At 39.1% G+C, this 26618-nt stretch overlaps 1 protein-coding gene across 2 annotated transcripts in view; it reads right to left on the bottom strand.

Annotated features, from left to right (window-relative positions):
• Positions 1–25868, bottom strand: part of RNF114 (ring finger protein 114) — an 80257-nt gene extending 54389 nt beyond the window's left edge. The window contains exons 1-2 of one of the 2 annotated variants that reach the window (XM_053692178.1): positions 25720–25868; positions 3901–4051 (exon numbers count right to left, since the gene is read on the bottom strand). In XM_053692178.1, the coding sequence (XP_053548153.1) occupies positions 3901–4051; positions 25720–25844 (276 nt within the window). In that variant the 5' untranslated portion in view covers positions 25845–25868. Of the gene's footprint in view, positions 1–3900; positions 4052–13124; positions 13356–25719 lie in introns of those variants that run through there. The other variant, XM_053692256.1, reaches the window with a different exon arrangement.
• Positions 25869–26618: the final 750 nt, after the last annotated feature.

Below are 26618 nucleotides of genomic sequence, written 5' to 3'. Positions count from 1 at the left end.
ATTGGTGTGAGGGTATGACAGAGCAATTATCATCAGCGCCCTCCTGCTCTACAGTGTTTAAAACAGAGCAATCGCGCTTTCTCTGAAATGCAGGCATTTTGGATAAAATATTTGCTATGGAGTTATCCATTACTGCCGTCAATTGTTGCATAGTAACAAGCATTGGCGCGCTAGAAGTACTAGGGGTCTCCTGCGTGGGCAAAACTGGTGTAGACACAGAAGGAGATGATGAAGAACTATGTCTACTCCCTTCATCTGATGAATCATCTTGGGCAACTTTACTATCTGTGGCAGTACTGTCCTTACTTTGTTTGGACGCTATGACACAATTATCACACAATTTTGAAGGGGGAGACACATTGGCTTCCATACATACAGAACATAGTTTATCTGAAGGCACATACATGTTAAACAGGCTTAAACTTGTCAATAAAGTACAAAACCCGTTTTAAAACAAAACCGTTACTGTCTCTTTAAATTTTAAACAGGGCACACTTTATTACTGAATATGTGAAAAACTATGAAGGAATTGTTCAAATTTAACCAAATTTTCACCACAGTGTCTTAAAGCATTCAAAGCATTGCACCCCAAATCTTAGACCTTTAACCCTTAAAATGACGAAACCGGAGCCGTTTACAGTTTTAACCCCTCTAAAATCCCAGCTACAGCCTTTGCTGCGACTTTACCAAACCCAGGGGGGTATACGATACCAAATGAAGCCTTCTAGGAACCTTTTCAACTACTTTCAGACCCACACACATGCAGCTGCATGTCTTGCTCTCAAAAGTAACTGCGCAGTAATGGCGCGAAAATGAGGCTCTGCCTACTACAGAGAAGGCCCTTCCTGACTGGGAAGGTGTCTAAACCAGTGCCCGACGTAAAAAAACTTTCCCCAAAGTTTATAAAGTGTGAATTTCAACATTAAGCTGTATAAAATGCCCAAATAAAGCAATCGATCTAGCCCATAAAAGTGTCTACCAGTTTTATAGCACATATTAAGCCCTTTATTCTGTTTGAGACTAAGAAAATGGCTTACCGGTCCCCATGAGGGGAAATGACAGCCTTCCAGCATTACACAGTCTTGTTAGAAATATGGCTAGTCATGCCTTAAGCAGAAAAGTCTGCCAACTGTTTCCCCCAACTGAAGTTATCTCATCTCAACAGTCCTATGTGGAAACAGCAAACGATTTCAGTTACTGCTGCTAAAATCATACTCCTCTCACAAACAGAACTCTTCATCTTTTTCTGTTTCAGAGTAAATAGTACATACCAGCACTATTTTAAAATAACAAACTCTTGATAGTAGAATAAAAAAACTACAACTAAACACCACATACTCTTCACCATCTCCGTGGAGATGCTGCTTGTTCAGCGGCAAAGAGAATGACTGGGGTGGGCGGAGCCTAGGAGGGACTATATGGACAGCTTTTGCTGTGCTCTTTGCCATTTCCTGTTGGGGAAGAGAATATTCCCACAAGTTATGGATGACGCCGTGGACCGGACACACCAATGTTGGAGAAATTGACATTTTACTTGTTTTCTTCAAATACTTACTTTTTAATCTTTACAGCCGCTCCATTGATTCCCCCGGCCGTCAGAAGCCTCTTCATACGTCAGAAATGACGAATCCGGCTTCCTCCAATCACGGCTCCCCCCGGGGGAATCATGGCCTGAGGCAACGCCGTGATTGAAGGAAGCCGGATTTGTCATTTAGGACCTGCGAAGAGGGCTTGCGACAGGCGGAGGAAGAGCTGCAGCGGCTGTCAAGATTAAAAGGTAAAGTATTTGAAGAAAACAAGTGAAATGTCAATTTTGATGAATTAAAGTGCCCTTGTTTTTAATAGGTTTATTAAAAACCGGGCACCGATTCATCTAAATTGACCCTCACTTTAAAAACATTTTTATTAAATAATGTTATTAATTTGTGCTTTGGACAGCAATGCTATAATATTAGAAAGTATTACACTGCCATCACCTGGCTAGTTTATAAAGCTAACCGACTGGCAACATTTTTTATGGAGAATACGGCTATGTATTTTTTCTAACTTTCAAATCATCTGATTTTTTTTTTTTGCTGCCAATAAAGTGCCATTGAGTCTATAATTATAATCATATTTTCTTATAATCTCTGGCCCATTAGCTTCTTGGATTAATGAAGCCCTAACCTGCAATATAGGTTATTTTAAATTGGAGATGGCAGTAATCTATATTATTATGTAATACTTTTTGTACTATAACATAAAATAATATTGCAAATAGAGAGATGTGGCTGTGTATTTTAAATTTTGAAACATGGTTAAAAAATCCCTTCCTTTTCTAAACTGTGGATTTCCCAGACAGGCTTACTTAAAAAAACTATTCAGAGTAGAATGGAAAGCCCTGAATATTTTGCAGTGATGTAAATAGTCACAGGGGAAATGTGATATTACACATTCATCTTGTCAGTGCTGCTCAAAAGGGAGTAAACTTGTTTGTCTCATATGTAAAAATTGGTATCAAAAAGTATTAACATAAAAAAAAACTAAATTGGCAGAATAAAATGGCTTGGTCTGCTATGCCAATCATATTGCTTTGTGCTTGAAATGCTCATACACTGTCTGATTTGTGCTTTTTTCCTTTATAAATGAGGAAATCATTACATCTACGGCAGAGCTTGACAAAGTTTGTTAAGTCTATCTAAAAGAAATGGTCACCCAAAAATTTCTGGATTTTGGATACTTTATTTTTATCCCCTGTCATGTGTTTCCAGTGATCTTTTTTCTGCTTCAATTGTTTACAAATAGGTAATTTACCTTTCCGTTGTCATTGGAATTAGCTGTTTTGCCTGCTGAAACCCCACCTATACTAAACATTTCAATAACGGAACACTGAGTATAGAAAGGTTACACAAACAAGAAGCAGCAACAAAAATAAACCTCCAGTGGGGTAGGATAGAGATTCTATCCCATTTGAAATTACATTCATGAAGCTGCTTTGAATACAATTAACGTTTATCAGCTGTTTGCCTGAGTTCATCATCCCTTTACCTGGAATGTAGGCCATGGATAATACAAATATAAAAAAGAGACAGTAAACACTTTGAGATTTTTATATATAATGTTTATGAATACTAAAACAACTTTGCTATATATTTACATTATTTATTTTGCACCCTTTTAATGTAATTTAGCTATGAAAATAGAACAATTTCTAACTCTCAGACCTTGAGATGCACCCTGCTGACTTCTAAATGCTATAGCCCTACTACATATATGTCCCTAACTGGCTTTAATTGATAACCACTGCAAAACAATGCACTCTATACTAACATTATGACCATCGCTAGCAAATGGTGGTTGGAGTTTGGCTATTGAAATATAATTGCAGTAACAAGGATGTTAATTTGTTTATGTTATTCTATAGCAACACAACAGAAATGTCTTGTAAATAAAAGGTGTTTACTGTCCCATTCACTTAATCTGTGTTGTAAAAGATTTGGTTCTTTAATTCATAATGATGATTCATGATGGTCAGTAATTCCCAACCAGCTAGGGTTTCACAGAAACTTAGACATCTTTCTGTTAGATAACATTTTGATAATTGTTATTTTTAACAATTACATGCATTTATATATACACTTTTAGAGTTCATAATATATGCATTATTAGATTTTTACTTTACTGGAGGTTTTGGGGTGTCAAAGACATACAGAAATTAGATTGGGGTGTCACATGAATTTCAAAAGTACAATAATAGCGTCCTTGAAAGTCTGGGAACCAATTATTTAGTTCCCCTGTGACCCCCAGTAAGTGGTAAAGCTTTAAAAGAACTATAATGTTTTTAGGACTCTCATATATGATTTTGCATGTGCCGCTAAAGCAAATGACTCAAACAAGGCTATCCATTGCATTATAACTTACTCTTTTGCTGCAGCCCTTGCAAGCTGTCTCTGTGGTCTCCATTTGCCTCTCCAAATCAATGGCCCTCTTGTCAGGAGATAAGGGACAACGACACACACCACACATGGGGTTTTTCTGTTTAATACATTCCTGAAGGCATAGGGTGCAGAATCTAAAAAATGAGAAAAGCAACATTTTTAAATGCAAGACACATTTTAGTGAAGTTACTGGCATATTCTGTAAGGTATATTGCTTTTTATAAATGAACTATCCTTAACGACAAGAGCCGTACCCTGTATGGCGGCTATGTCCACGGCTGCTAGCACACCTGTGTCAGCCCTGTCGGCGCGACCGGCCTTTTTCTACATACCTTAGGAGTGAGGCAGTCTAGTGTAATGGAGGACATCCCAGGCTAGCGATTGCAGGGATATGGTGTCCCTGTGATCCCATGCATGTCAGTGGGGTGCCTCAATTAATGAGATACACGCTTTGTTCAGCGTGCATCTCATGCTGCTGCTAGAAGCATGTATGTGTGCCTATCAAGCAGCAAATCAGCAACTTTCAAAAATGACAGTTACTGTGTATACAAATCGCAGCCAGTCACAGTGATTGTATACTTAAAATGGAGCATAGATACTAGCATGCAGCAATGCATTCTGTTATCAGGTTCAGTGGCCAATCATTGAATGCCTCAGGAGAGGCCAGTGGTCATGTGATCACTGTGACAGCCAAATAAAAGTGATTACATGTCAAAAATGACAAGCCATTTTTTTTAAAGGGATATGAAACTTAAAAATGTTCTTTTGTTATTCAGACAGATCATGCCATTAAAAAAAAAAAAAAAAAAAAAAAAAAGTTTCCAGTTTACGCCTATTATCAAATTTGCTTCATTCTGATGATATTCTGTGTTGAAGAAGTACCTAGATAGGCATCTGGAACACTACATGGCAAGAAATTGTGCTGCCATATAGTGCTCCAGAAATGGGCTGACTCCTTAGTATACATTCCTGCTTTTCAAAGTAAGATACCAAGAGAACAAAAGAAAATTTGATAATAGAAATAAATTAGAACATTGTTTAAAATTGCATGCTCTCTCTGAATCATTAAAAGAAAAAACAATGTCTTACCTGTTAAATTAATTTCTTTCATGGTGGTGAGAGTCCATGACCTGTTACTTATGGGATATACATTCCTACCAGGAGGAGGCAAAGTTTCCCCAAACCTCAAAAGCCTATAAAACCCCTCCCACCTCACTCATACCTTAGTTTGACATACAGTCAAGTGGTGAGGTGTTTAGGAGTAAAAGCCAAAATGAGGAAAAAGAAAAAAGATGTGCTTAAACAAAAAATCAACCCCAAATAGGTGTGTGTGTGTGTGTGTGTGGGGGGGGGGGTCATGGACTCTCGCCACCATGAAAGAAATGAATTCATTGGGTAAGACAAATTATGTTTTCTTTCAAATAGGTGGCGAGAGTCCACGACCCGTTAAGTATGGGATATAATACCCAAAATGTGGAAGTCTATGAGTAACAATAAAGGGAAGTATTAAAATAAAAACAGCTTTTTTCGCTGAGAAAATTAAAACCCCAAATAATGTATTTTATGACAAACTCAATATATAGACACAATTATCAAACTGAGACAACTGCCTGAAGGACCTTTCTACCAAAGGCTGCTTCCGATGAAGCAAAAACATAAAAATGTTAAAATTTAGTAAAAAAAGGTATGCAGAGAAGACCAAGTTGCTGCTCTGCAAATTTGATTAACTGAAGCCTCATTCTTGAAAGCCCAAGATGTGGAAACCAATCTAGTAGAATGAGCTGTAATTCTCTGTGGAAAAGGATGACCCGCCTCCAAATAAGCTTTGTGAACCTTTATCTAAGCCATTCTGCAAAAACTGAAGAATTTCAGGAATTAAGCAGCTGTTGGGGGATTTGTCAAAGTGGCACTACAGGTAAGAGAGGAGCACGCACGTTTAAAGAACCTTTAACCCTATGGGTGCCACAATGTGTGTGTGTATGTATGTATGTATATATATATATATATATATATATATATATATATATATATATATATATATATATATATATATATATATATATATATATATATATATATATATATAGGGAGTGCAGAATTATTAGGCAAATGAGTATTTTGACCACAACTACCAATTAAGCATATTAGGTGATGTGCATCTCTGTAATGAGAAGGGGTGTGGTCTAATGACATCAACACCCTATATCAGGTGTGCATAATTATTAGGCAACTTCCATTCCTTTGGCAAAATGGGTCAAAAGAAGGACTTGACAGGCTCAGAAAAGTTAAAAATAGTGAGATATCTTGCAGAGGGATGCAGCACTCTTAAAATTGCAAAGCTTCTGAAGCGTGATCATCGAACAATCAAGCGTTTCATTCAAAATAGTCAACAGGGTCGCAAGAAGCGTGTGGAAAAACCAAGGCGCGAAATAACTGCCCATGAACTGAGAAAAGTCAAGCGTGCAGCTGCCAAGATGCCACTTGCCACCAGTTTGGCCATATTTCAGAGCTGCAACATCAATGGAGTGCCCAAAAGCACACGGTGTGCAATACTCAGAGACATGGCCAAGGTAAGAAAGGCTGAAAGACGACCACCACTGAACAAGACACACAAGCTGAAACGTCAAGACTGGGCCAAGAAATATCTCAAGACTGATTTTTCTAAGGTTTTATGGACTGATGAAATGAGAGTGAGTCTTGATGGGCCAGATGGATGGGCCGTGGCTGGATTGGTAAAGGGCAGAGAGCTCCAGTCCGACTCAGACGCCAGCAAGGTGGAGGTGGAGTACTGGTTTGGGCTGGTATCATCAAAGATGAGCTTGTGGGGCCTTTTCGGGTTGAGGATGGAGTCAAGCTCAACTCCCAGTCCTACTGCCAGTTTCTGGAAGACACCTTCTTCAATCAGTGGTACAGGAAGAAGTCTGCATCCTTCAAGAAAAACATGATTTTCATGCAGGACAATGCTCCATCACACGCGTCCAAGTACTCCACAGCGTGGCTGGCAAGAAAGGGTATAAAAGAAGAAAATCTAATGACATGGCCTCCTTGTTCACCTGATCTGAACCCCACTGAGAACCTGTGGTCCATCATCAAATGTGAGATTTACAAGGAGGGAAAACAGTACACCTCTCTGAACAGTGTCTGGGAGGCTGTGGTTGCTGCTGCACGCAATGTTGATGGTGAACAGATCAAAACACTGACAGAATCCATGGATGGCAGGCTTTTGAGTGTCCTTGCAAAGAAAGGTGGCTATATTGGTCACTGATTTGTTTTTGTTTTGTTTTTGAATGTCAGAAATGTATATTTGTGAATGTTGAGATGTTATATTGGTTTCACTGGTAAAAATAAATAATTGAAATGGGTATATATTTGTTTTTTGTTAAGTTGCTTAATAATTATGCACAGTAATAGTCACCTGCACACACAGATATCCCCCTAAAATAGCTATAACTAAAAACAAACTAAAAACTACTTCCAAAACTATTCAGCTTTGATATTAATTAGTTTTTTGGGTTCATTGAGAACATGGTTGTTGTTCAATAATAAAATTAATCTTTAAAAATACAACTTGCCTAATAATTCTGCACTCCCTGTATATATGTGTATATATATATATATATATATATATATATATATATATATATATACATATATATATACATATATATATATATATATACACATACACACGCACACACACACACACACACACATACACAGTGGATATAAAAAGTCTATGAAGCGCCACTAGGGGGCGTGAAACGCGTCAGATGTTCAGTCCATGATGTACCTGTGTGCTTGAAAGATTGCTTAATAAAGTGAAATATTTTATCGCTACTATGTGCTGCCAGAACTTTTTTTCTTTCTTGGATAAAAAGTCTACACACCCCTGTTAAAATGTCAGGTTTCTGTGATGTAAAAAAATTAGACAAAGATAAATAATTTCAGAACTTTTTCCACCTTTAATGTGACCTATAAACTGTACAACTTGATTGAAAAACAAACTGAAACTTTTAGGTGGAGGGAAGAAAATAATAATAATAATAATAATAATAATATGGTTGCATAAGTGTCTTATAACTGGGGATGTAGCTGTGTTTAGAATTGAGCAATCACTTACATCAATTACATACTTAGGTCTTCGACTATCCAGAAACCCGGAAGAGTGGTATAAGTTAAATTATGGGCTTGGGTTGGAGCAGTGTAGTAAAAAGTTGGAAGAATGGACCGTGTTGCCTATATCACTATCTGCTCGTGTAACTTTGATTAAAACAGTTATCTTTCCTAAACTTCTCTACATTCTTCAAAATATCCCTTTGTTTCTACATAAAAAGGATATTGTTATATACAATATAGCTTGTTCTAATTTTTTATGGAAAGGAGCGAAGCCTCGGATTGCTTCCCATAGGCTTATGAACTCCAAATTGGCAGCCGGCTTTGAACTCCCTAATATCCAAACGTATAACCTGGTTATTATATCCCGATTTGCACTGGATTGGTTTAACCGGAAAGGATCAAATCTCTTCAGTTGCCTGGGAATCGCAGTTAGTGGCCCCCTTCCAGTTGAAGGCTCTCCTTCATTGCCCATTGACTTCACTTCCTTCTAACAAATTTTACATGTCTACTTTCAGGAACGTTATTGTGGCTTGGCAGAGGTTATGTACGGAAACCGATTGCTCACCTTATGTTTATCCATTTGCGGCAACCCTAACTTTAGCCCTGGTCTTTCCAACCAGATATTTAAAGACTGGGAGTTAAAAGGTCTCAAAACCATGAGTCAAATTCGGGATGCAGAAGGTCATCCATTAAAGTTTGCAGAAATTTCAAATAAATTTGACTTAGGAGCACGCGAATTCTATGCTTACCTTCAAGTTAGGCACTTTCTTCAAGAATTACTTAAGAACTATGGAAATAATTGGTCTATGGGTGAATTGCAGTCTAGGATATCTGTTTATGCATCAGGAATGTATGCAATTGCCCCATTATATTTACTTTTAAACCAGAAAGCTTCGAGTCTGCAGGTCAGTGACATGGTTGCAAAGTGGGCCACCCAATTTCCAGATATAAATGAGCAAACTATTGTTGGGAGCTTTAAAATAACTCAACAGAGTTGGGTTCCGACATCATGGAGGGAATCCCACATAAAAGTCGGTCTTCAGAGATATTTTACCCCAGGTATTTTATCTAAGTGGTACAATACAAGGGCTCTCTGCTCTAGATGCTCGTCAACAGATGCAGACTTATTTAATTGTTTATGGGGCTGTCCAAAAATCTTCCAATATTGGAAAAAGATCTCATATTGGATGACTGCAGTTTTGAAACTGGATCATAAGTTAACCCCTATTGAAATTTTCTTTCTTGTGAGATTCCAAGGAATAATCAAAAATTATAGCCTTATAAATACTATAATACTAACTGCACATAATCTTATCTTTAAATCATGGAAGGCATCTTCAGCACCTACAATGACACAATTTAAAGCGGCTTTGGTTAATCAGTTTACGATAGAGCAGTTTAATATACCATAGCCACAAGATAAATATTTGGTTGAATTCTTTAAAAAGTGGGAAATGTTTGTAAGATCCCTGCCCCTAGTATACCAAAAAAAAAATTATTAAACCATTTAGAGAGTCTGAGTTTGTTTTGATAAATATTCTGGCGGGCCACTTTCCTGGAGATTGGGCAGCGGCCGTTGAGTGAGGAGCTCGGGGGGGTCTGGCGGTGGGAGAGAGAGGAACCATTCCTTTTTTTTGTTTGTTTTGTTTTTGTCTATCTGTGTCTTGCTTAAAAAAACAATGTGAAAAAAGCAAAGGGGAGGAACGGTTAGCAATATGATATACACGCGCTTGTAGCTGGTCACATATATGGTCATCCTGTAATTTTTACAGGTCATGTATTAATTTTTAGTAGTCCTTTGACTCTGTGTCACCTATTGATATTTCTCCAACTTTTGTATGCATTATTTTATCAACTGTGGTGCACTGTACTATATTTTTTAATTTCTCTTGTTAAATTTCTTCTCTTTTGTTATAAATAAAGATTTAAAAAAAAAAAAAAAAGAAACCAGGCAGTTGTTAACTATAAATAAATATATTAGGCAAAACCAAAAAAAATTGAAAAAAAAATATTGAGCAATCACATTCAAAATCATGTTAAATAGGAGTCAGTACACACCTGCCATAATTTAAAATGCCTCTGATTAACCCTAAATAAAGTTCAGCTGTTCTAGTAGGTCTTTCCTAACATTTTCTTAGACGCAACCTACAGCAAAAGCCATGGTTCGCAGAGAGCTTCCAAAGCATCAGAGGGATCTCATTGTTAAAAGGTATCAGTCAGGAGAACAGTACAAAAGAATTTCCAAGGCATTAGATACACCATGGAACACAGTGAAGACAGTCATCATCAAGTGGAGAAAATATGGCGCAACAGTGACATTACCAAGAACTGAATTTCCCTCCAAAATTGATGAAAAGACGAGAAGAAATCTGGTCTGGGAGGCTGCCAAGAGGCCTACAGCAACATTAAAGGAGCTGCAGGAATATCTGGCAAGTACTGGCTGTGTGGTGCATGTGACAAAAATCGCCTGTATTCTTCATATGTCTGGGCTATGGGGTAGAGTGGCAAGACGGAAGCCTTTGCTTACGAAAAAAAACAACATCCAAGCCCAGCTAAATTTTGCAAAAACACATCTGAAGTCTCCCAAAAGCATGTCACAAAAGGTGTTCTGGTTTGATGAAACCAAGATTAAACTTTTTGGCCATAATTCCAAAAGATATGTTCGGCGCAAAAACAACACTGCATATAACCAAAAGAACACCATACCCACAGTGAAGCATTTTGGTTGCAGCATCATGCTTTGGGTCTGTTTTTCTTTAGCTGGAACTGGGGCCTTAGTCAAGGTAGAGGGAATTATGAACAGTTCCAAATACCAGACAATATTGGCACAAAACCTTCAGGCTTCTGCTAGAAAGCTGAACATGAAGAGGAACTTCATCTTTCAGCATGACAACGCCCCAAAGCATACATCCAAATCAACAAAGGAATGGCTTCACCAGAAGAAGATTGAAGTTTTGGAATGGCCCAGTCAGAGCCCAGACCTGAATCCAATCGAAAATCTGTTGGGGTGATCTTAAGTGGGCTGTGCACAAGAGATGCCCTCACAATCTGACAGATTTGGAGTGTTTTTACAAAGAAGAGTGGGCAAATCTTCCCTCCACCTAAAAGATTTTAGTTTGTTTTGCAATTGAGCTGTACAGTTTATAGGTCACATTAAAGGTGGAAAAGTTCTGAAATGATTTTTCTTTGTCTCATTTTGCAAGTAAAAAAATGTTTTTGGTTAATTAAACTTAGTTTGATGATACAGCCTGTTGTGTGATAATTTAATTAGGTTTATAATGCTGTTTAGCATTTAAAGTCTTCATTTCAAACCTTTAAAAATAATGTATTAGGTGTTACTTATGTCAATTTTGAGAGGGGCCTGGAACCTAAGTCCCTCACTTCCCTTTGACTTACATTATAAACTGGGTTTCAATTTACAACGGTTTCGATTTACAACCATTCCTTCTGGAACCTAACCCCGGCGTAAAAGGAGGGCTACCTGTATATAAAACATACATATAGATATATAACACATATATATATTTTTCATATTGAATTTGAGGCGGCGAGAAGCCACGCCCACAAGTCACACCCTGAGACATACCCTCTCCACCCCTATTTAAAAAGTGCCCATGAATCTTATGGGCAAAAGGTGGCAACCCTAGGTAACCTGTGTGCCTTATTCATTTTACTCATCCATTCTTCATCATTTCTCTCTGTCCCTCCTGTTCATCACCCTCTTTCAGTCTCCACTACATAAACAGAATTTGAAGTATCACTGACCCATGTTGGTCCCTAGATCTGGAGCTGAATTGCACTACAAAATTAGTATATTTTTTAATTTTTGTTTACTTGGTTTTGGTTATAAAATCTGACTGAACATTAGGGTTCACAAGTCTTCTGCTAACCTGATGCTTTGTGGTCTCTTTAGAGTAAATTTTAATGTGGCCATATGCATAAAGTATCTAATTATGTGGGGGGAATAAAAGTTTATATCCTTTTTGTGTTTTTACTACTTTCTCTGTCCTGCACCTAGAGGCATTGCTATTACTTCTATTGTTAACTCACTGATTTATATTCATTGATCACATTGTTTCAGATTGTGTCTTTTTCTTGCCTTTTTTGTACAGTAAGTAAAGACATATTTGTTTGTGCTTATTTTTTTTTTTAAAAAATTAATTCAATTTTAAATTCACCTGCAGAAAAAAATTTCTGCCTCTGGGACAATGCAAGGCCAAGTGAAAGCCAACTCAGACTTAAATATGCATTAAACCCAAAACTTTTATTTCATGATTCAGATAGAGCACACTTTTAAACAACTTCCAATTTACTTTATTCTCTTGGCATCCTTTGTTGAAAAGCACAAATAGAGTAGGCCCAGGAGCTGCGAGCTAGCTGCGGATTGGTGGCTGCACATAGATACCTTTTATCATTGGCTTACTGATGTGTTTACCTAGTAGTGCATTGCTGTTCCTTCAATAAAGGATACCAAGCACATGAAGCAAAATTGGTAATAGAAGAAAATTGGTAAGATGTATCAAATTGTATGCTCTGTCTGAATCATGAAATAAATGTTTTGGGTTTCATGACCCTTTAAAGGGGAATGCTCACGCAATCACAGCTCTAGCCTGCTTATTACCTTTACAGAAGATTTCATGTGCAGTGGTGCTACAGACAGTCATAGCAGGAAGTATGCCTATTATTTGCAGCCATTCAATACAGTACTAAAAAAACAAAAACGCACACACAACAGCAGCAGTGGAGTCTGATAGAAGTTAGCTACGGTGAAAAGATTAAAGGGACAGTAAACATGGAATTTTTTTAAGATTTAAAAAGAATGTGCCTTGCAGATGTTTAGTGTGTCTAAATGAATGCTATCCAATAATCAAAGAATGTCCAGCACGAAGGGTACTGAATGCACGCCACAGGAGCACCACAAAACCCCTTAGAATATGCAAAAAAATCCAAAAATATGGCAGCAAAGCAAACATTTATTATAAACACACAGGAGAACAGCAACGTTTCGGGAATTATCCCTTTATAATAAAGGTTTGCTTTGCTGCCACATAAATGAATGCTATGCCTGTAATATTAACCACCGATATTTACCTCAGAAAACACCTGTTGGAAGGCATCTCAGCCTCAAGGCTGCAAATTTTCCAGAAAATCGTCAGTGGACGATTCAGCCAATTACAAGGCTAATTTCTTTCCTTGAAGACATGGTCATGAATAAGTCTATTTGCAAGGTCTCCCTAAGCAGTCATCTAGAGCAGGGTTCCTCAAACCACAGGTTGGGACCCATTACTGGGTCACAACCAACTTGTGTGTGTGTGTGTGTTGTATGAGAGTGTGTGTGGTGTGTGTGTGTGTTGTATGAGAGTGTGTGTGGTGTGTGTGTGTGTGTTGTATGAGAGGGTGTGTGGTGTGTGTTGTATGAGAGTGTGTGTGTGTTGTATGAGAGTGTGTGTTGTATGAGAGTGTGTGTTGTATGAGAGTGTGTGGTGTGTGTGGTGTATGAGAGTGTGGTGTGTGTGTGTGGTGTATGAGAGTGTGTGGTGTGTGTGTGGTGTATGAGAGTGTGTGGTGTGTGTGTGGTGTATGAGAGTGTGTGGTGTGTGTGTGGTGTATGAGAGTGTGTGGTGTGTGTGTGGTGTATGAGAGTGTGTGGTGTGTGTGTGGTGTATGAGAGTGTGTGGTGTGTGTGTGGTGTATGAGAGTGTGTGGTGTGTGTGTGGTGTATGAGAGTGTGTGGTGTGTGTGTGGTGTATGAGAGTGTGTGGTGTGTGTGTGTGTGTGTGTGTGTGGTGTGTGTGTGTGTGTGTGTGTGTGTGTGTGTGGTGTATGAGAGTGTGTGGTGTGTGTGTGCCTGTAATATTAACCACCGATATTTACCTCAGAAAACCCCTGTTGGAAGGCATCTCAGCCTCAAGGCTGCAAATTTTCCAGAAAATCGTCAGTGGACGATTCAGCCAATTACAAGGCTAATTTCTTTCCTTGAAGACATGGTCATGAATCAGTCTATTTGCAAGGTCTCCCTAAGCAGTCATCTAGAGCAGGGTTCCTCAAACCACAGGTTGGGACCCATTACTGGGTCACAACCAACTTGTGTGTGTGTGTTGTATGAGAGTGTGTGTGTGTTGTATGAGAGTGTGTGTGGTGTGTGTGTGTTGTATGAGAGTGTGTGGTGTGTGTGTGTGTGTTGTATGAGAGTGTGTGTGGTGTGTGTGTGTGTGTGGTGTGTGTGTGTGTTGTATGAGAGTGTGTGGTGTGTGTGTGGTGTATGAGAGTGTGTGGTGTATGAGAGTGTGTGGTGTGTGTGTTGTATGAGAGTGTGGTGTGTGTGTGTGTTGTATGAGAGTGTGTGGGTTGTATGAGAGTGTGGTGTGTGTGTTGTGTGAGAGTGTGTGGGTTGTATGAGAGTGTGGTGTGTGTGTGTTGTATGAGAGAGTGGTGTGTGTGTGTGTTGTATGAGAGTGTGTGGGTTGTATGAGAGTGTGGCGTGTGTGTTGTATGAGAGTGTGGCATGTGTGTGTTGTATGAGAGTGTGGCATGTGTGTGTTGTATGAGAGTGTGTGTTATTACCTTTTACAACACTTTCAAGTTTGACTACAATCAGGAATAAAAAGTATGCACACATTTTAGTCAGTCTAATTTTCAGAGGAAGCATAAAAATAGGGTCACGAATGTATGTGGTATCATGGCATTGGGTCTTGGGAGAAAAAGGTTTGAAGAACCCTGATCTAGAGCATGTGCAGTTGTGTCCCTCAACTAACACCAATGTGGATTGCAGAGTGTATAGTAATCTGACTTACTGTTTACTTTGTGAAAGCAGTGTGCAGGTTGCCCACAAGTGAAAAACTTATAGAGCAAAAGCTTAAAAAAATTTAGTAAAGTCAAAATGAAACTGATGATTCAGATAGAACATGTAATATTAAACAACTTTTCAAATGACTTCTATGATGAAATGTGCTTTGTTCTCTTGGTATATGGCATATGGGCATGTCTGCTCAAGGAATCCAGGCAGACAGCATAACTGAAATGCACAGGGCAGGCAGGTAAAGTGATGTGATTTGACAGGTTCCACTGACGGTTGTGTAATCATGCATCAGTCAGGTTACAATTGAGCTATCAAGTAACTTCACTCCACCCTTAAAAAAGATTTTCTCAATTCTGTGACATGTAGAGCAGTCCAACCCGCTATGCACATCACTAAACTAAAGCCTGAAAGCCCTACTAGGGCCGAGTGAAAGTACTTGTTGACAGGTTGGAAATGTAACTATATTTCTGAAAATAAACTATATTTTGGCAAAAAGGCAATGCAGACCACATTAGCATAAAAAGCGCTATAGATTGATATATAACATTATTACTTTTGTTTACCATCACTTTAACAAAAACAATAACATTATAGTTTCATTTCTACTGCTTGTCCTTCCCCCTTCACACTTAGTTCCGTTTGCAGATCTATTACACTCACATCTTCTCTATTCATTGAGCTTCTTCAAACTTAGTAAGAGGTTGATTCTGTGTGCATCGATTTGCAGGGGAACAATGGGATTAAAAGGGACACTAAAGTCAAAATTAAACTTTCACGATTCAGACAGAACTTGCAATTTTAAACAACTTTCCAATGTACTTATTTTATCTACTTTACTTCATCCTCTTGGATCCTTTGTTGAAAAGCATACCTTGGTAATCTCAGGAGCAGCAATGCACTACTGGGAACTAGCTGCTGATTGGTAATTGCGCATATATGCCTCTTGACTTTGGCTCACCCAATGTGTTCAGCTAGCACCCAGCAGTGCATTGCTGCTCCATCAACAAAAGGATACCAAGAGAATGAAGAAAATGTAACAGAAGTATATCAAAGTTGTTTAAAATTGTATGCTCTCTCTAAATCATAAAATACATTTTTTAGGTTGTATGTCCCTTTAAGGTCTATTTCTCAACTTTGTATGTCTATTTTATAACATTTTTGCTGTGAAGAAGACGCATGTTATTTCTGTTATGTAAAGATACATTTTTCCTCAAAAACATTTTATTTTTATAAATATTTTTATTGAGGTCAAATGCAGACATAATTAGCATACCTCATACCAAGAGTTCAGTTATATGGAGTTGGTTACATAGTCTTTGCTGTCGTTGTATCTCTATGTGACTACCAAAACAAAGGGGTTGTGGGATTAGCAGGACATTAAAGGGCTTCATATAAATATTTGTTATATATAAAATTAGTTTCTAAGAAACCTTACTATTATTTTATTTCTATAGGATGTATAACATGGAGGTAGAAAGGTAATCTGAGAAAAATAACAATCCTCACATGGAGGTGAGCATAGGACCCTCAACAAAGTGTACCAAAAGTGATATAATAATAGAGCTTTCACAGCTACATTATATCAGTAAAGTAAGCATATAGGCAATCTGTATGTTATTGTAAACACATGGAAAACTAGATCTTGAATCATTTGTCACAAGTACTTAGTAAAACACTTAGCAAACCGACTTAGAGCTTTACATTACACAACTACTTAGAAAGAACTGTGCAATATGTAATGAATTCTGACGCGTGGGGGAGAATCCCAGTATTAATTTACATGACAAACGTAACAAAATAATATGAAATATCCACTAAAATGTGCAACAACATAAAATTAGTAAAATGCACTGTGTGTCTCTAAATTTCAGAACAAGTTGTCATAAGTAAAGACACTTCAGGAATGGTGCAAGCTGAAGGAGTCGCAAAGAATAACATAAAGAACAAATTTACAGATAGCAACCCACAGGTAGCCAAGTGAAAACATGTAATATAGTCACTGGGCTGCAAAAGGAGGGGTTAATAATGATTTTTACCTAAGCAGCAAACGTAAGATCTAAAGGCCAGTAGGACTAGTCACTAGAAGTTGTATTTTAACCCATGATGGTACTCTTAAGACGGTTATTCAGTCCCTCCATCAAACAATGCAGCCGGGACAAAAAGGGACTGATCACTTAGACAGGGTCCGGGAACTAGGGCAATACAGAAGATGACAAAACTGAAAGGTCCCGGGTAGACCGTTCATCAACTTTCAATACGAGACAGGGTAGCTGTGCAAGCGGAACAGCGTCACACAAGAATCTCATTCCCTCAGAAGGCCACAGCAAAACGAAGCTTCTAAGCGGACGCTATGTAGGTAGCACTGCTGTTTCTAGTATAGTTCTTGTGGGCTACAATAAACATTAATTCCTCCGTATATTCCGTAGTTACCTGCAGGATGGGCATTTCTAAAATCTGAGTGTCTTCAAGTAACTTCTCAGAGAGTTAAGTATTACAGTTGTCAGAGGCACATTATGTGGTACATCCTCACATGACATAGCCAAATCTGCAGAAGCCACTGTTAACATACAACTGATAGACCCACCACTAAACTAAGCTCCAGTAGAAGCACCACACACATCAGTCACCACTGGTTCATCTGTAAAAGGGGGCCAGCAGCTTCTTACCATATACTTTTCTCGCAACAGATGCTTAAGAATAGGGGAGAATGATTCCAATAGCCACATTTCCAGCCTTGCAAAGTATGCTCTTAGTAAAATCTCTATTTTCCAAAGACACACACCTGTAATCTCTATTATCTTCAGTTTTCCTATCAAAAGGTACACTTTAGGGAGTATGAAAAGGTCTTGATGTTACCTATCTATCAAATAACTAGTAGTCATATGATCCACAGGCTTAATAAAATAAATAGTAACTGGAGTATCACTGTGCTCAGTAACCCAGTTACCTGGGGGGGGGGGGGGGGATGTTCCGGCACTCTGGTGCTCTGGTCGGTAGGCAACCAAGGAAATTTTATGTGTGTGTTTAAGATCCATGCATTTATGTGCGGCCTTTAAGGCTTCTAACATATTGATCTGTGGCCCCTTGCTTCTTTCCTTCTTACAGCACTTTTAATTCTCTTCTAGCATTTACAATATTCCACTAGTCACACTACATGCATTTAGATCAAGATGCATTATTTGCAAATAGATAACTGTAATGTACACAAAACACAATGTTGATTTATCAGTGGTAGTTCTTGTTGTAATAACTCCACAATTCAACTACAAAAAAGGTTACATTTCACACACAAAAAAAAAAAAAAAAAAAGGTATATATTTTTTATATATACATATAACCTTCCAATATTTGTTTCCGCTAAATGGGCAAGCCTTTTCTCCTACTTTGTGTTCTCTTTTGAAATGTAATGTGTTTAAAAAAAAAAAAACACAATTAACAAATGTAAAAGTTAAATACAAATAAAACAGCAATGTAAATTGTTAAAAAGAACTCATAAATTGGTTATAACAAAGGAGTGAAAGTGAAAGTCTTCTTGCTTGGTTTTGTTGTTTATTCTATGGATGTCCAACCTAGTCGCAGGAGTGAACACAATGGAATTTTTTTTCTTTCCACTTATAAGGCAGGTTAGCAAAATCATTAGTACACATATTATTTGTTTTGCATATCCTGTATTATTTTGGTTGGCACAAATAGCTATATATTTTTGGATTGTGGTTTACTGTATGTGCATATTTGTCTGCATCTGTACCACAAGAGGTCTATTCATTTCCTGTCTCCTGAATGTCAAGCAGAATACTTTTGCTGCTTGAAGTGGAGTAATGCTATAATAAATCTCAAATTACTAAAAACACATTATTCAGAGGGTCTAAATGGGGGCTAGATAAAATCCAATGGAGTATCATTTAAAAGAAAGAAAAAAATATAATCACCATTTGACAATTTACTTTTTTTCTTAAAAAGATATATCTATAAAGTAGACTGTGTATATTATGCATGTCAGGAAAGACAACTCTGTCCTCTGATATACCATTATTACCATTTCTGCATAAAGGGACATGAAACCTAAATTTTTCTTTTATGATCCAGATAGATCAAATAATTAAACAAAAAAAAAAAAAAAAAAAAAAAACATTTTCCAATTTACTTCTATTATCTAATTTGCTTCGTTTTCTTGCCATCCTTTGTTCAAAGAGTAGCAATGCACTACTGGGGGCTAGCTGAAATGCAAAAACAAAAAGGCATATATGTGCAGCCACCAATCAGCAACTTCTGAGCCTACCTAGGTATACTTTTCAACAAAGGATACAAATAGAACAAAACAAATTAGATCATATAAATAAATTGGAAAGCGATACTGAAATCACAGCAAGAAAAGCTCAGATTTAGGCTCAGGCCATGCAGTCTATAGATTTCTCTAATTTGCCTCTCTGACTGGTGTAGGACGGTCACCCAAAATAGGACTCCTCTCTTATGTGACATCCTTCATGTCTTATGGCTCCCAAACAAGTTACATCTGCTGATCCTCACGCTCATTTACTCCCTGTTAAAACCACATGTTGGGGCTCTGGTTGTCTTGGAATTTTCCCTCTGTGCCATCTCCATGATTCTGTCTCTCAATAAGGTCTTGCAGAACTCCCAGCTCTTCCTACTCTGCCAGTTCTCGATTGGTTGTGGGGTGAGCTGCAGCCTGGATTACCTGCATGAAGGAGCCCTGCAATATACCTGTAACCTGCTGTTGGATGCCTGACTGTCAGGCCTGATCATTTGGCAGACGGGGGGAGAATGGGCAGCATGTTGGGATGATGCAACAGCTGCACAGACATGAGCATTATTGCGGGGTCTGTCTGTCCTTGCTGGCGGGATATTCCTGCTGGACTCTGGCAAGCTTTGAAGGTGGCTTTTCTGGTGTCAGACCTGGCTGCTATAGCAGTGATAAACCAGAATTTTCTCAGCACCTCTGACACTGTCAGATTCTGGACGCCCCTCACTATTTGTTACACACTGCTGGTCATTTACATGCAAGAGGAACAGCACCAGAACCCCACAAAGCAGATGACAAATCAAAGAATCTTTGTTCGGATTGGGGGCCAATGGGCTGACATTGTGCACATCTATATCTGTCTTCTTGGAGAAATATGGTACTTAGCCTATGCCAGAGTCATGATAAACATCTGCCAGAAACAGGACTTTGCTGAGAAGCCATCAATGCCCAGGAGAGGGTCTCCTATCTCTAGAGCACCTAGTTATACACTGCACAAGCATGTGGCTTCATGAGATGCATGCACTGGTCACACCTATCTTCAAAAAAAACTTCCCTCGATCCAACTACCGTCCTATTTCCCTACTACCTCTTGCCTCAAAGCTCCTCAAAAAGCTAGTATATGCACGTCTATCACATTTCCTTACACTAAACTCTCTTCTTGACCCACTGCAATCTGGATTTCGTCCCCATCACTCCACAGACAGCAATTGTCAATGTTACCAATGACCTACTTACAGCAAAATCCAAAGGCCACGTCTCTCTGCTTATTCTCCTTGATCTGTCTGCAGCCTTTGACACTGTTGACCACCGTCTTTTGCTCCAAGCCCTACAAACCTTTGGCATCTGCGACACAGCTCTCTTGCGGTTCTCTTCCTATCTATCTAACTGTACCTTTAGTGTAACCTTCTCCGGAGCATCCTCTGCCCTGTTACCACTTTCTGTTGGGGTATCTCAAGGCTCGGTCCCCTTCTCATTTCAATCTACACGTCATCATTAGGTTTCTTAATAAAGTCCCACGGGTTTCAATATCATTTGTATGCCGATGACACCCAAATCTACCTCTCTGCACCAGACCTAACTCCTTCCTTACTAACCCGTGTCACTGCCTCTCTCATATCTCATCTTGGATGTCCTCTCACTACCTTAAGCTAAATCTCTCCAAAACTGAAATCCTTATTTACCCCCCTTCTTCCAAAATCTCCACCACCCAATTTTCTATAACTGTTGATAATTCCATCATTACCCCTACCCTGCATACCCGAAGTCTTGGGGTCACATTTGACTCTGACCTTTCCTTCACTCCTCACATTCAGTCCTTGGCTAAAGCCTGCCGCTTCCACCTTAAAAACCATCTCTAATATTAGACATTTCCTTACACAAGAAACAACTAAGATTTTAATATACTCTCTCATCCTTTCCCGTCTCGACTACTGCAACTCCGTCCTCTCTGGTCTACCTATCTGCCGCCTAGCCCCTTCACAATCCATAATGAATGCCTCTGCCAGGCTCATCTTCCTTACACATCGCTCTTCATCTGCTGCACCTCTCTGCCAATTCCTTCACCGGCTTCCTCTTGCCTCCAGGATTAAACACAAAATCCTCACTCTGACATACAAAGCCCTCAACTGCACTGCTCCCCCCTACATTTCAGACCTTGTCTCCAGATACTCTCCCTCCCGTTCCCTTCGCTCTGCTCACAATCTCCTACTCTCCTCCTCTCTTGTTACTTCCTCACATTGCTGTTTACAGGACTTCTCCAGACTGGCCCCCATCTTGAGGAACTCCCTGTCTCGCTCCACAAGATTCTCCCCTAGTTTTAACAGCTTCAAGCCCTCCCTAAAGACTCTACTATTCAGGGATGCATACAACCAACACTAACCTTTCCTAACTCCATTGCTTTCCCCTTGAACCCCTTAGAATGTAAGTCTATGAGCCCAGCTGTTTGCAGATCGCCTTCATAAGAGCTGACTACAACAGTGCAACTCTAGGCAGGGCCCTCTACCCATTTGATCCCTATAAATGTTATCCTGTATACCAACTATGTTTATAGCGCTGCAGAATCTGTTGGCACTCTACAAATACCTGTTAATAATAATAATAATAATGAGATGGACCAGGATACAGAATGTTACTCTGAATTGTTTTATAGGGCAGTTTGCGAAGAAAAGCCTGAAGTCTTGTGGACTCTCAGATTCCTGCACCACTGAGGCACCCGAACTTCTTGTTAACTATGGGGCAGCAAGTACTGGTTCTTCAGATGCTGCTTGCAATGTTTGTGTCACTATGAAAAGGGTTTAATTGCACAGAAATATATCTGGCAACTGTTCCTTTAATTTTAACTTCACGTTTTGTTTACAATGCACCTTTTATAAGCTCTCTTTCAAAGTTGGATACCAGGAGCAGACTAGAAGTAGATTGTAAAATTGCTTAAAATTGTATGCTCTGAGAGAATATTTTTGGGTTATGTCCCTTTAAATCCTTTGAGTTGCAATGCAATGCAATACTGCCACGGTGACTTGAAAGATCTTATATTTGCATCAAGACAATAAATGTACTTTCACACTAATAGCCACAGTGTTTATGTTCCTCTGTCATGCAACAACTCCCCCAATATTTGTGAATATTGTAAAACCTATAATAATTTAATTTACTCACTTTATTGCTAGACTCGGTTGTACAGTTATTTGTATGCTAGCAGATTAAACATATCAACTACTAGGATTTCTGACCATCTGCCCAGAGGCAAACTATAGCATAGAGAGATAAAACATCCCTACGCTGTTTTGTGAATCCCATTCATTTAAATGAGAACAAACTCTGGTCACTGGTTTCCATAGGACAGTGCAGGAGTCAAAGTCCATAAGTTGTATATTACTTGAATAAAGACCATTGGTACAATACACAGGGGTTAGAGGTCACTGGTGCTTAAAGGGACAGGAAACCCAACATTTTCTTTCATGATTTGGATAGAAATCAAAAAGCCACTTCTCTCTGCTTATCCTCCTTGATCTGTCTGCAGCCTTTGACACTGTTGACCACCCTCTTTTGCTCCAAACCCTTCAATTCTTTGCATCAGTGACACAGCCCTCTTGTGATTCTCTTCCTACCTGTCAAACCGTACCTTTAGTGTAGCCTTCTTTGGGGCCTCCTCTGCCCCATCACAACTTTCTGTCTGGGGAACCGCAAGGCTCTGTCTTCAGTCCCCTACTCTTCTCAATCTACATGTCATCATTAGGTTCCCTATTAAAGTCCCACGGTTTCCAATATCATTTGTATGCCCACTACATACTTCTCTGCACCAGACCTATCTCCTTCCTTGCTAACCCGTGTCACTAACTGTCTTGCTCACATCTCTTCCTGGATGTCCTCTCACTACCTCAAGCTAAATCTCTCCAAAACTGAGCTTCTTATTTTCCCCCCTTCTTCCAAAATCTCCACCCCCAATCTCTCTATAACTGTCGACAACTCCATCATTACCCCTACCCCACATGCCCGATGTCTCTGAGTCACATTTGACTCAGATCTTTCTTGCACTCCTCATATTCAGTCCTTGGCTATAAATTGCTGCTTCCACATTAAAAACATCTCTCAAATTAGACATTTCTTTACACAAGACACAACTAAGATTTTAAAGGGATACTGAACTAACATTTTTTATTTTGTGATTCAGATAGAGCATGCAATATTAAGCAACTTTCTAATTTACTCCTATTATCAAATTTTCTTCGTTCTCTTGCTATCTTTATTTAAAAAAAGAAGGCATCTAAGCTTTTTTTTTATTCAGAACTCTGGACAGCACTTTTTTACTGGTGGATGAATTTATCCACCAATCAGCAAGAACAACGCAGATTGTTCACCAAAAATGGGCCGGCATCTAAACTTACATTCTTGCATTTCAAATAAAGATACCATGAGAATGAAGAAAATGTGATAATAGGAGTAAATTAGAACATTGCTTAAAGTTTCATGCTCTATCTGAATCACAAAAGAAAAATGTTGGGTTCAGTGTCCCTTTAATCCACTCTTTCCCGCCTCTATTACTGCAACTCCATCCTCTCTGGTCTCCCCAGCTGTCACCTAGCTCCTTTACAATCCATAATGAATGCCTCTGCCAGGCTCATCTTCCTTACACGTCGCTCTTCATCTGCTGCACCTCTCTGCCAATCCCTTCACTGGCTTCCTCTTGCCTTTAGGATTAAACACAAAATTCTCACTCTGACATACAAAGCCCTCAACTGCACTGCTCCCCCCTATATCCCAGACCTTGTCTCCAGATACTCTCCCCCCCCCCCCGTTCCCTTCGCTCTGCTCATGACCTCCTACTCTCCTCCTCTCGTTACCCCATCACACTCCTGTTTACAGGACTTCTCCAGACTGGCTCCCATCTTGTGGAACTCTCTGCCTCGCTCCACAAGACTCTACCCTAGTTTTGAAAGCTTCAAGCACTCCCTAAAGACTCTACTGTTCAGGGATGCATACAACCTACACTAACCTTTATTTATACCAGTTCCTCTCCTCCATTGCTATCCCCTGAACCCCCTTAGTATGTAAGTCTAAGAGTCCAGCTGTTTGTAGATCACCTTCTTAAGAGCTGACTACAACAGTGCGACTCTTGGCAGGGCCCTCTACCCATCTGATCCCTATAATTGTTTTGTTGTACTCTGCCTTTGTTTATAGCGCTGCGGAATCTGTTGGCGCTCTACAAATAACCGATAATAATAATAAAACATACAATGTTAAACAACTTTCCAATTTACTTCTATTGTCAAATTTGCTTTGTTCTCTTGTTATCCTTTGCTGAAGGAACAATATTGCACTACTGGAAGCTAGCTGAACACATCTAGTCAGCCAATCACAAGAGACAAATGTGTGCAGCACCAATTAGCAGCAGCTCCCACTAGTGTAGGATATGTGCGTATTCTTTTTCAACAAGGGATACTAAGAGAACAAAGCATATTTGAAAATAGAAGTGAATTTAAAAGTGTCTTAAAATTACATGCTCTGTCTAAATCATGCAAGTTTAATTTTGACTTTCCTATCCCTTTAAAGATTTCACGTTAGTGAATCTATAACATTGGATGAAGGTTTGGAGATGCTGCATGGAATTTTTCCTTCATGGTTCAGATGAAACGTGCAATTTTAGGCAACTTTCCATTTTGCTTCTATTCTCTAGTTTGAGTCCTTTGTTTGTAGTAGTGACCCTGCACCTCTAACGAATTGGATCATGTCAAATTTTGACTATAATGGCCCATTAAGTCCTGTAATTCTAACATGAATTTTATAGAACACACAGATTACAGTGGTGATTGTAGTGTAAACTGTTTAATTATGTGTAGTAAAATCTTTCCAATAAAAAAAAAAATTGGAAAGCTATTTAAAAGCACATGCTCTATCTGAATCATGAAAGAGAAAATGTGTGATTCATGCCCCTTTAAGACAAACAATGGAGATTTTGTTCACAATATGACAGTGGCAAGCCTGTCAGCTTGGACTCGAGCACTGATTGGTTCCTCCACATAAGCAAACTGTTTTGCTGCAATTATCAGTTAATTGTATCAGTTGTATGTAGAAGGGTTAGCCTTGACACGTCAGCAGGATGTATTTCCAGCTGTGATGAGAAAATCTATAAGCTTTCAATAGTTTTTTTTGTTAATTGTGGGGCTATGGTGATCAGTGTCACATGCTTATACAAGAAAGAAGATAAAAGGCTGTAATACACATATCAGCTTTCTCTTTATGTAAATCGCTGTTTATGAATGTCCACGAAATGTAATGAATGATATAACAAATGTACACATTATGGAGAGCAATAAGGATATACATACCTTTGTAAACTCTCTGCTGTATTTCCAGTTACATATAAAGATTGTAAACACATGAACGTTATCAGTATTTCTCTAAACTTGATGAGAATAGAAACTCTAAAAAATGGTTATATTTAATTTAGATTTCAGCCTCTCAATTACAGGACTAACACGACTATGGCAATAACAATGCAACTGTCAGGGTAAGCCTCACAATGTACAGTTATTAAAAGATACAAAGCACCTTGCTGTGCACCTGGTTCAGTGTTGCCATTTCTCAGCAGAACCCTATAGTACGTGCGCTACTGAGCAACCACTTACATGTGACCACAAGTGACTCTGACAGGACTGTCGAATATATCCAGACAGACAGGACACGTGAACTTGTCCATGGGGTCGGTGTCTCGAGCTGCCCCTGAGCTCAACTTGCGATGATCCCCCGCCATGTTTGCCCAGAGTTTCTATTTCTATTTACGAAACCACTTCCGCAAACACCCACTGACGTCCCTAGGAGGTGGCCGAACGCTTTCCCTGGCACTGAGCTCAAAGTCACATGATATGCCAAGGGGCGGGGAGACACTGACGGAACACCGGTATCTAGGGTTCAATGCGGTAGCGAACGTATTTATTTCTTGTGCCGCGCAGAGCAGTCTTTTTGGTGGTATAGGTATTGACTACCGTATTGTCCCCGAGCGGTGACCTTATTTTATCTGCCTTTGAGGGAGCACTTATCAATATGACCAATCCATGCCGGAGACCCTCCGGGAAGTCACAATAGGGGAGACATTTGCATAAGTGTGATGTTCTTTGAGTGTAGTAGAACTAAGTACATCTATGTAGTGCAAAGTGTATTCTGCAAATAACGGATCTGTTTGGTGTGGAAACTGGGTTTGCTTAGTGGGCTCTTATGTTTGTGTCTCCAGGAACAAAAAGGGAGCAATATTTTGAGGCGCAAAGTCCCTGTTTGCCCCATAGATTTCCACCAGCCAGCCCTGCTCACCTACATGGCTACAATGTATGAAACCCTCAGCCTACACGTTTATATACATTTCTACAGATTTGTATACATTTGTAACTGTTTACTGTACACAGGCAAATCAGTACTTTCATTACCTTTTTTGTTCAATTAGATACAAACGCTGCACTATTGTTGGTAGCCCTCATATGATCCCCCATATCAATTTCTTAAAGGGATACTAACCCCAATTTGTTTTCTTAAA

Source organism: Bombina bombina, chromosome 1 (assembly GCF_027579735.1).
Source record: "Bombina bombina isolate aBomBom1 chromosome 1, aBomBom1.pri, whole genome shotgun sequence".
NCBI lineage: Eukaryota > Metazoa > Chordata > Amphibia > Anura > Bombinatoridae > Bombina > Bombina bombina.
This window is presented reverse-complemented; position numbering and strand designations above follow the sequence as displayed.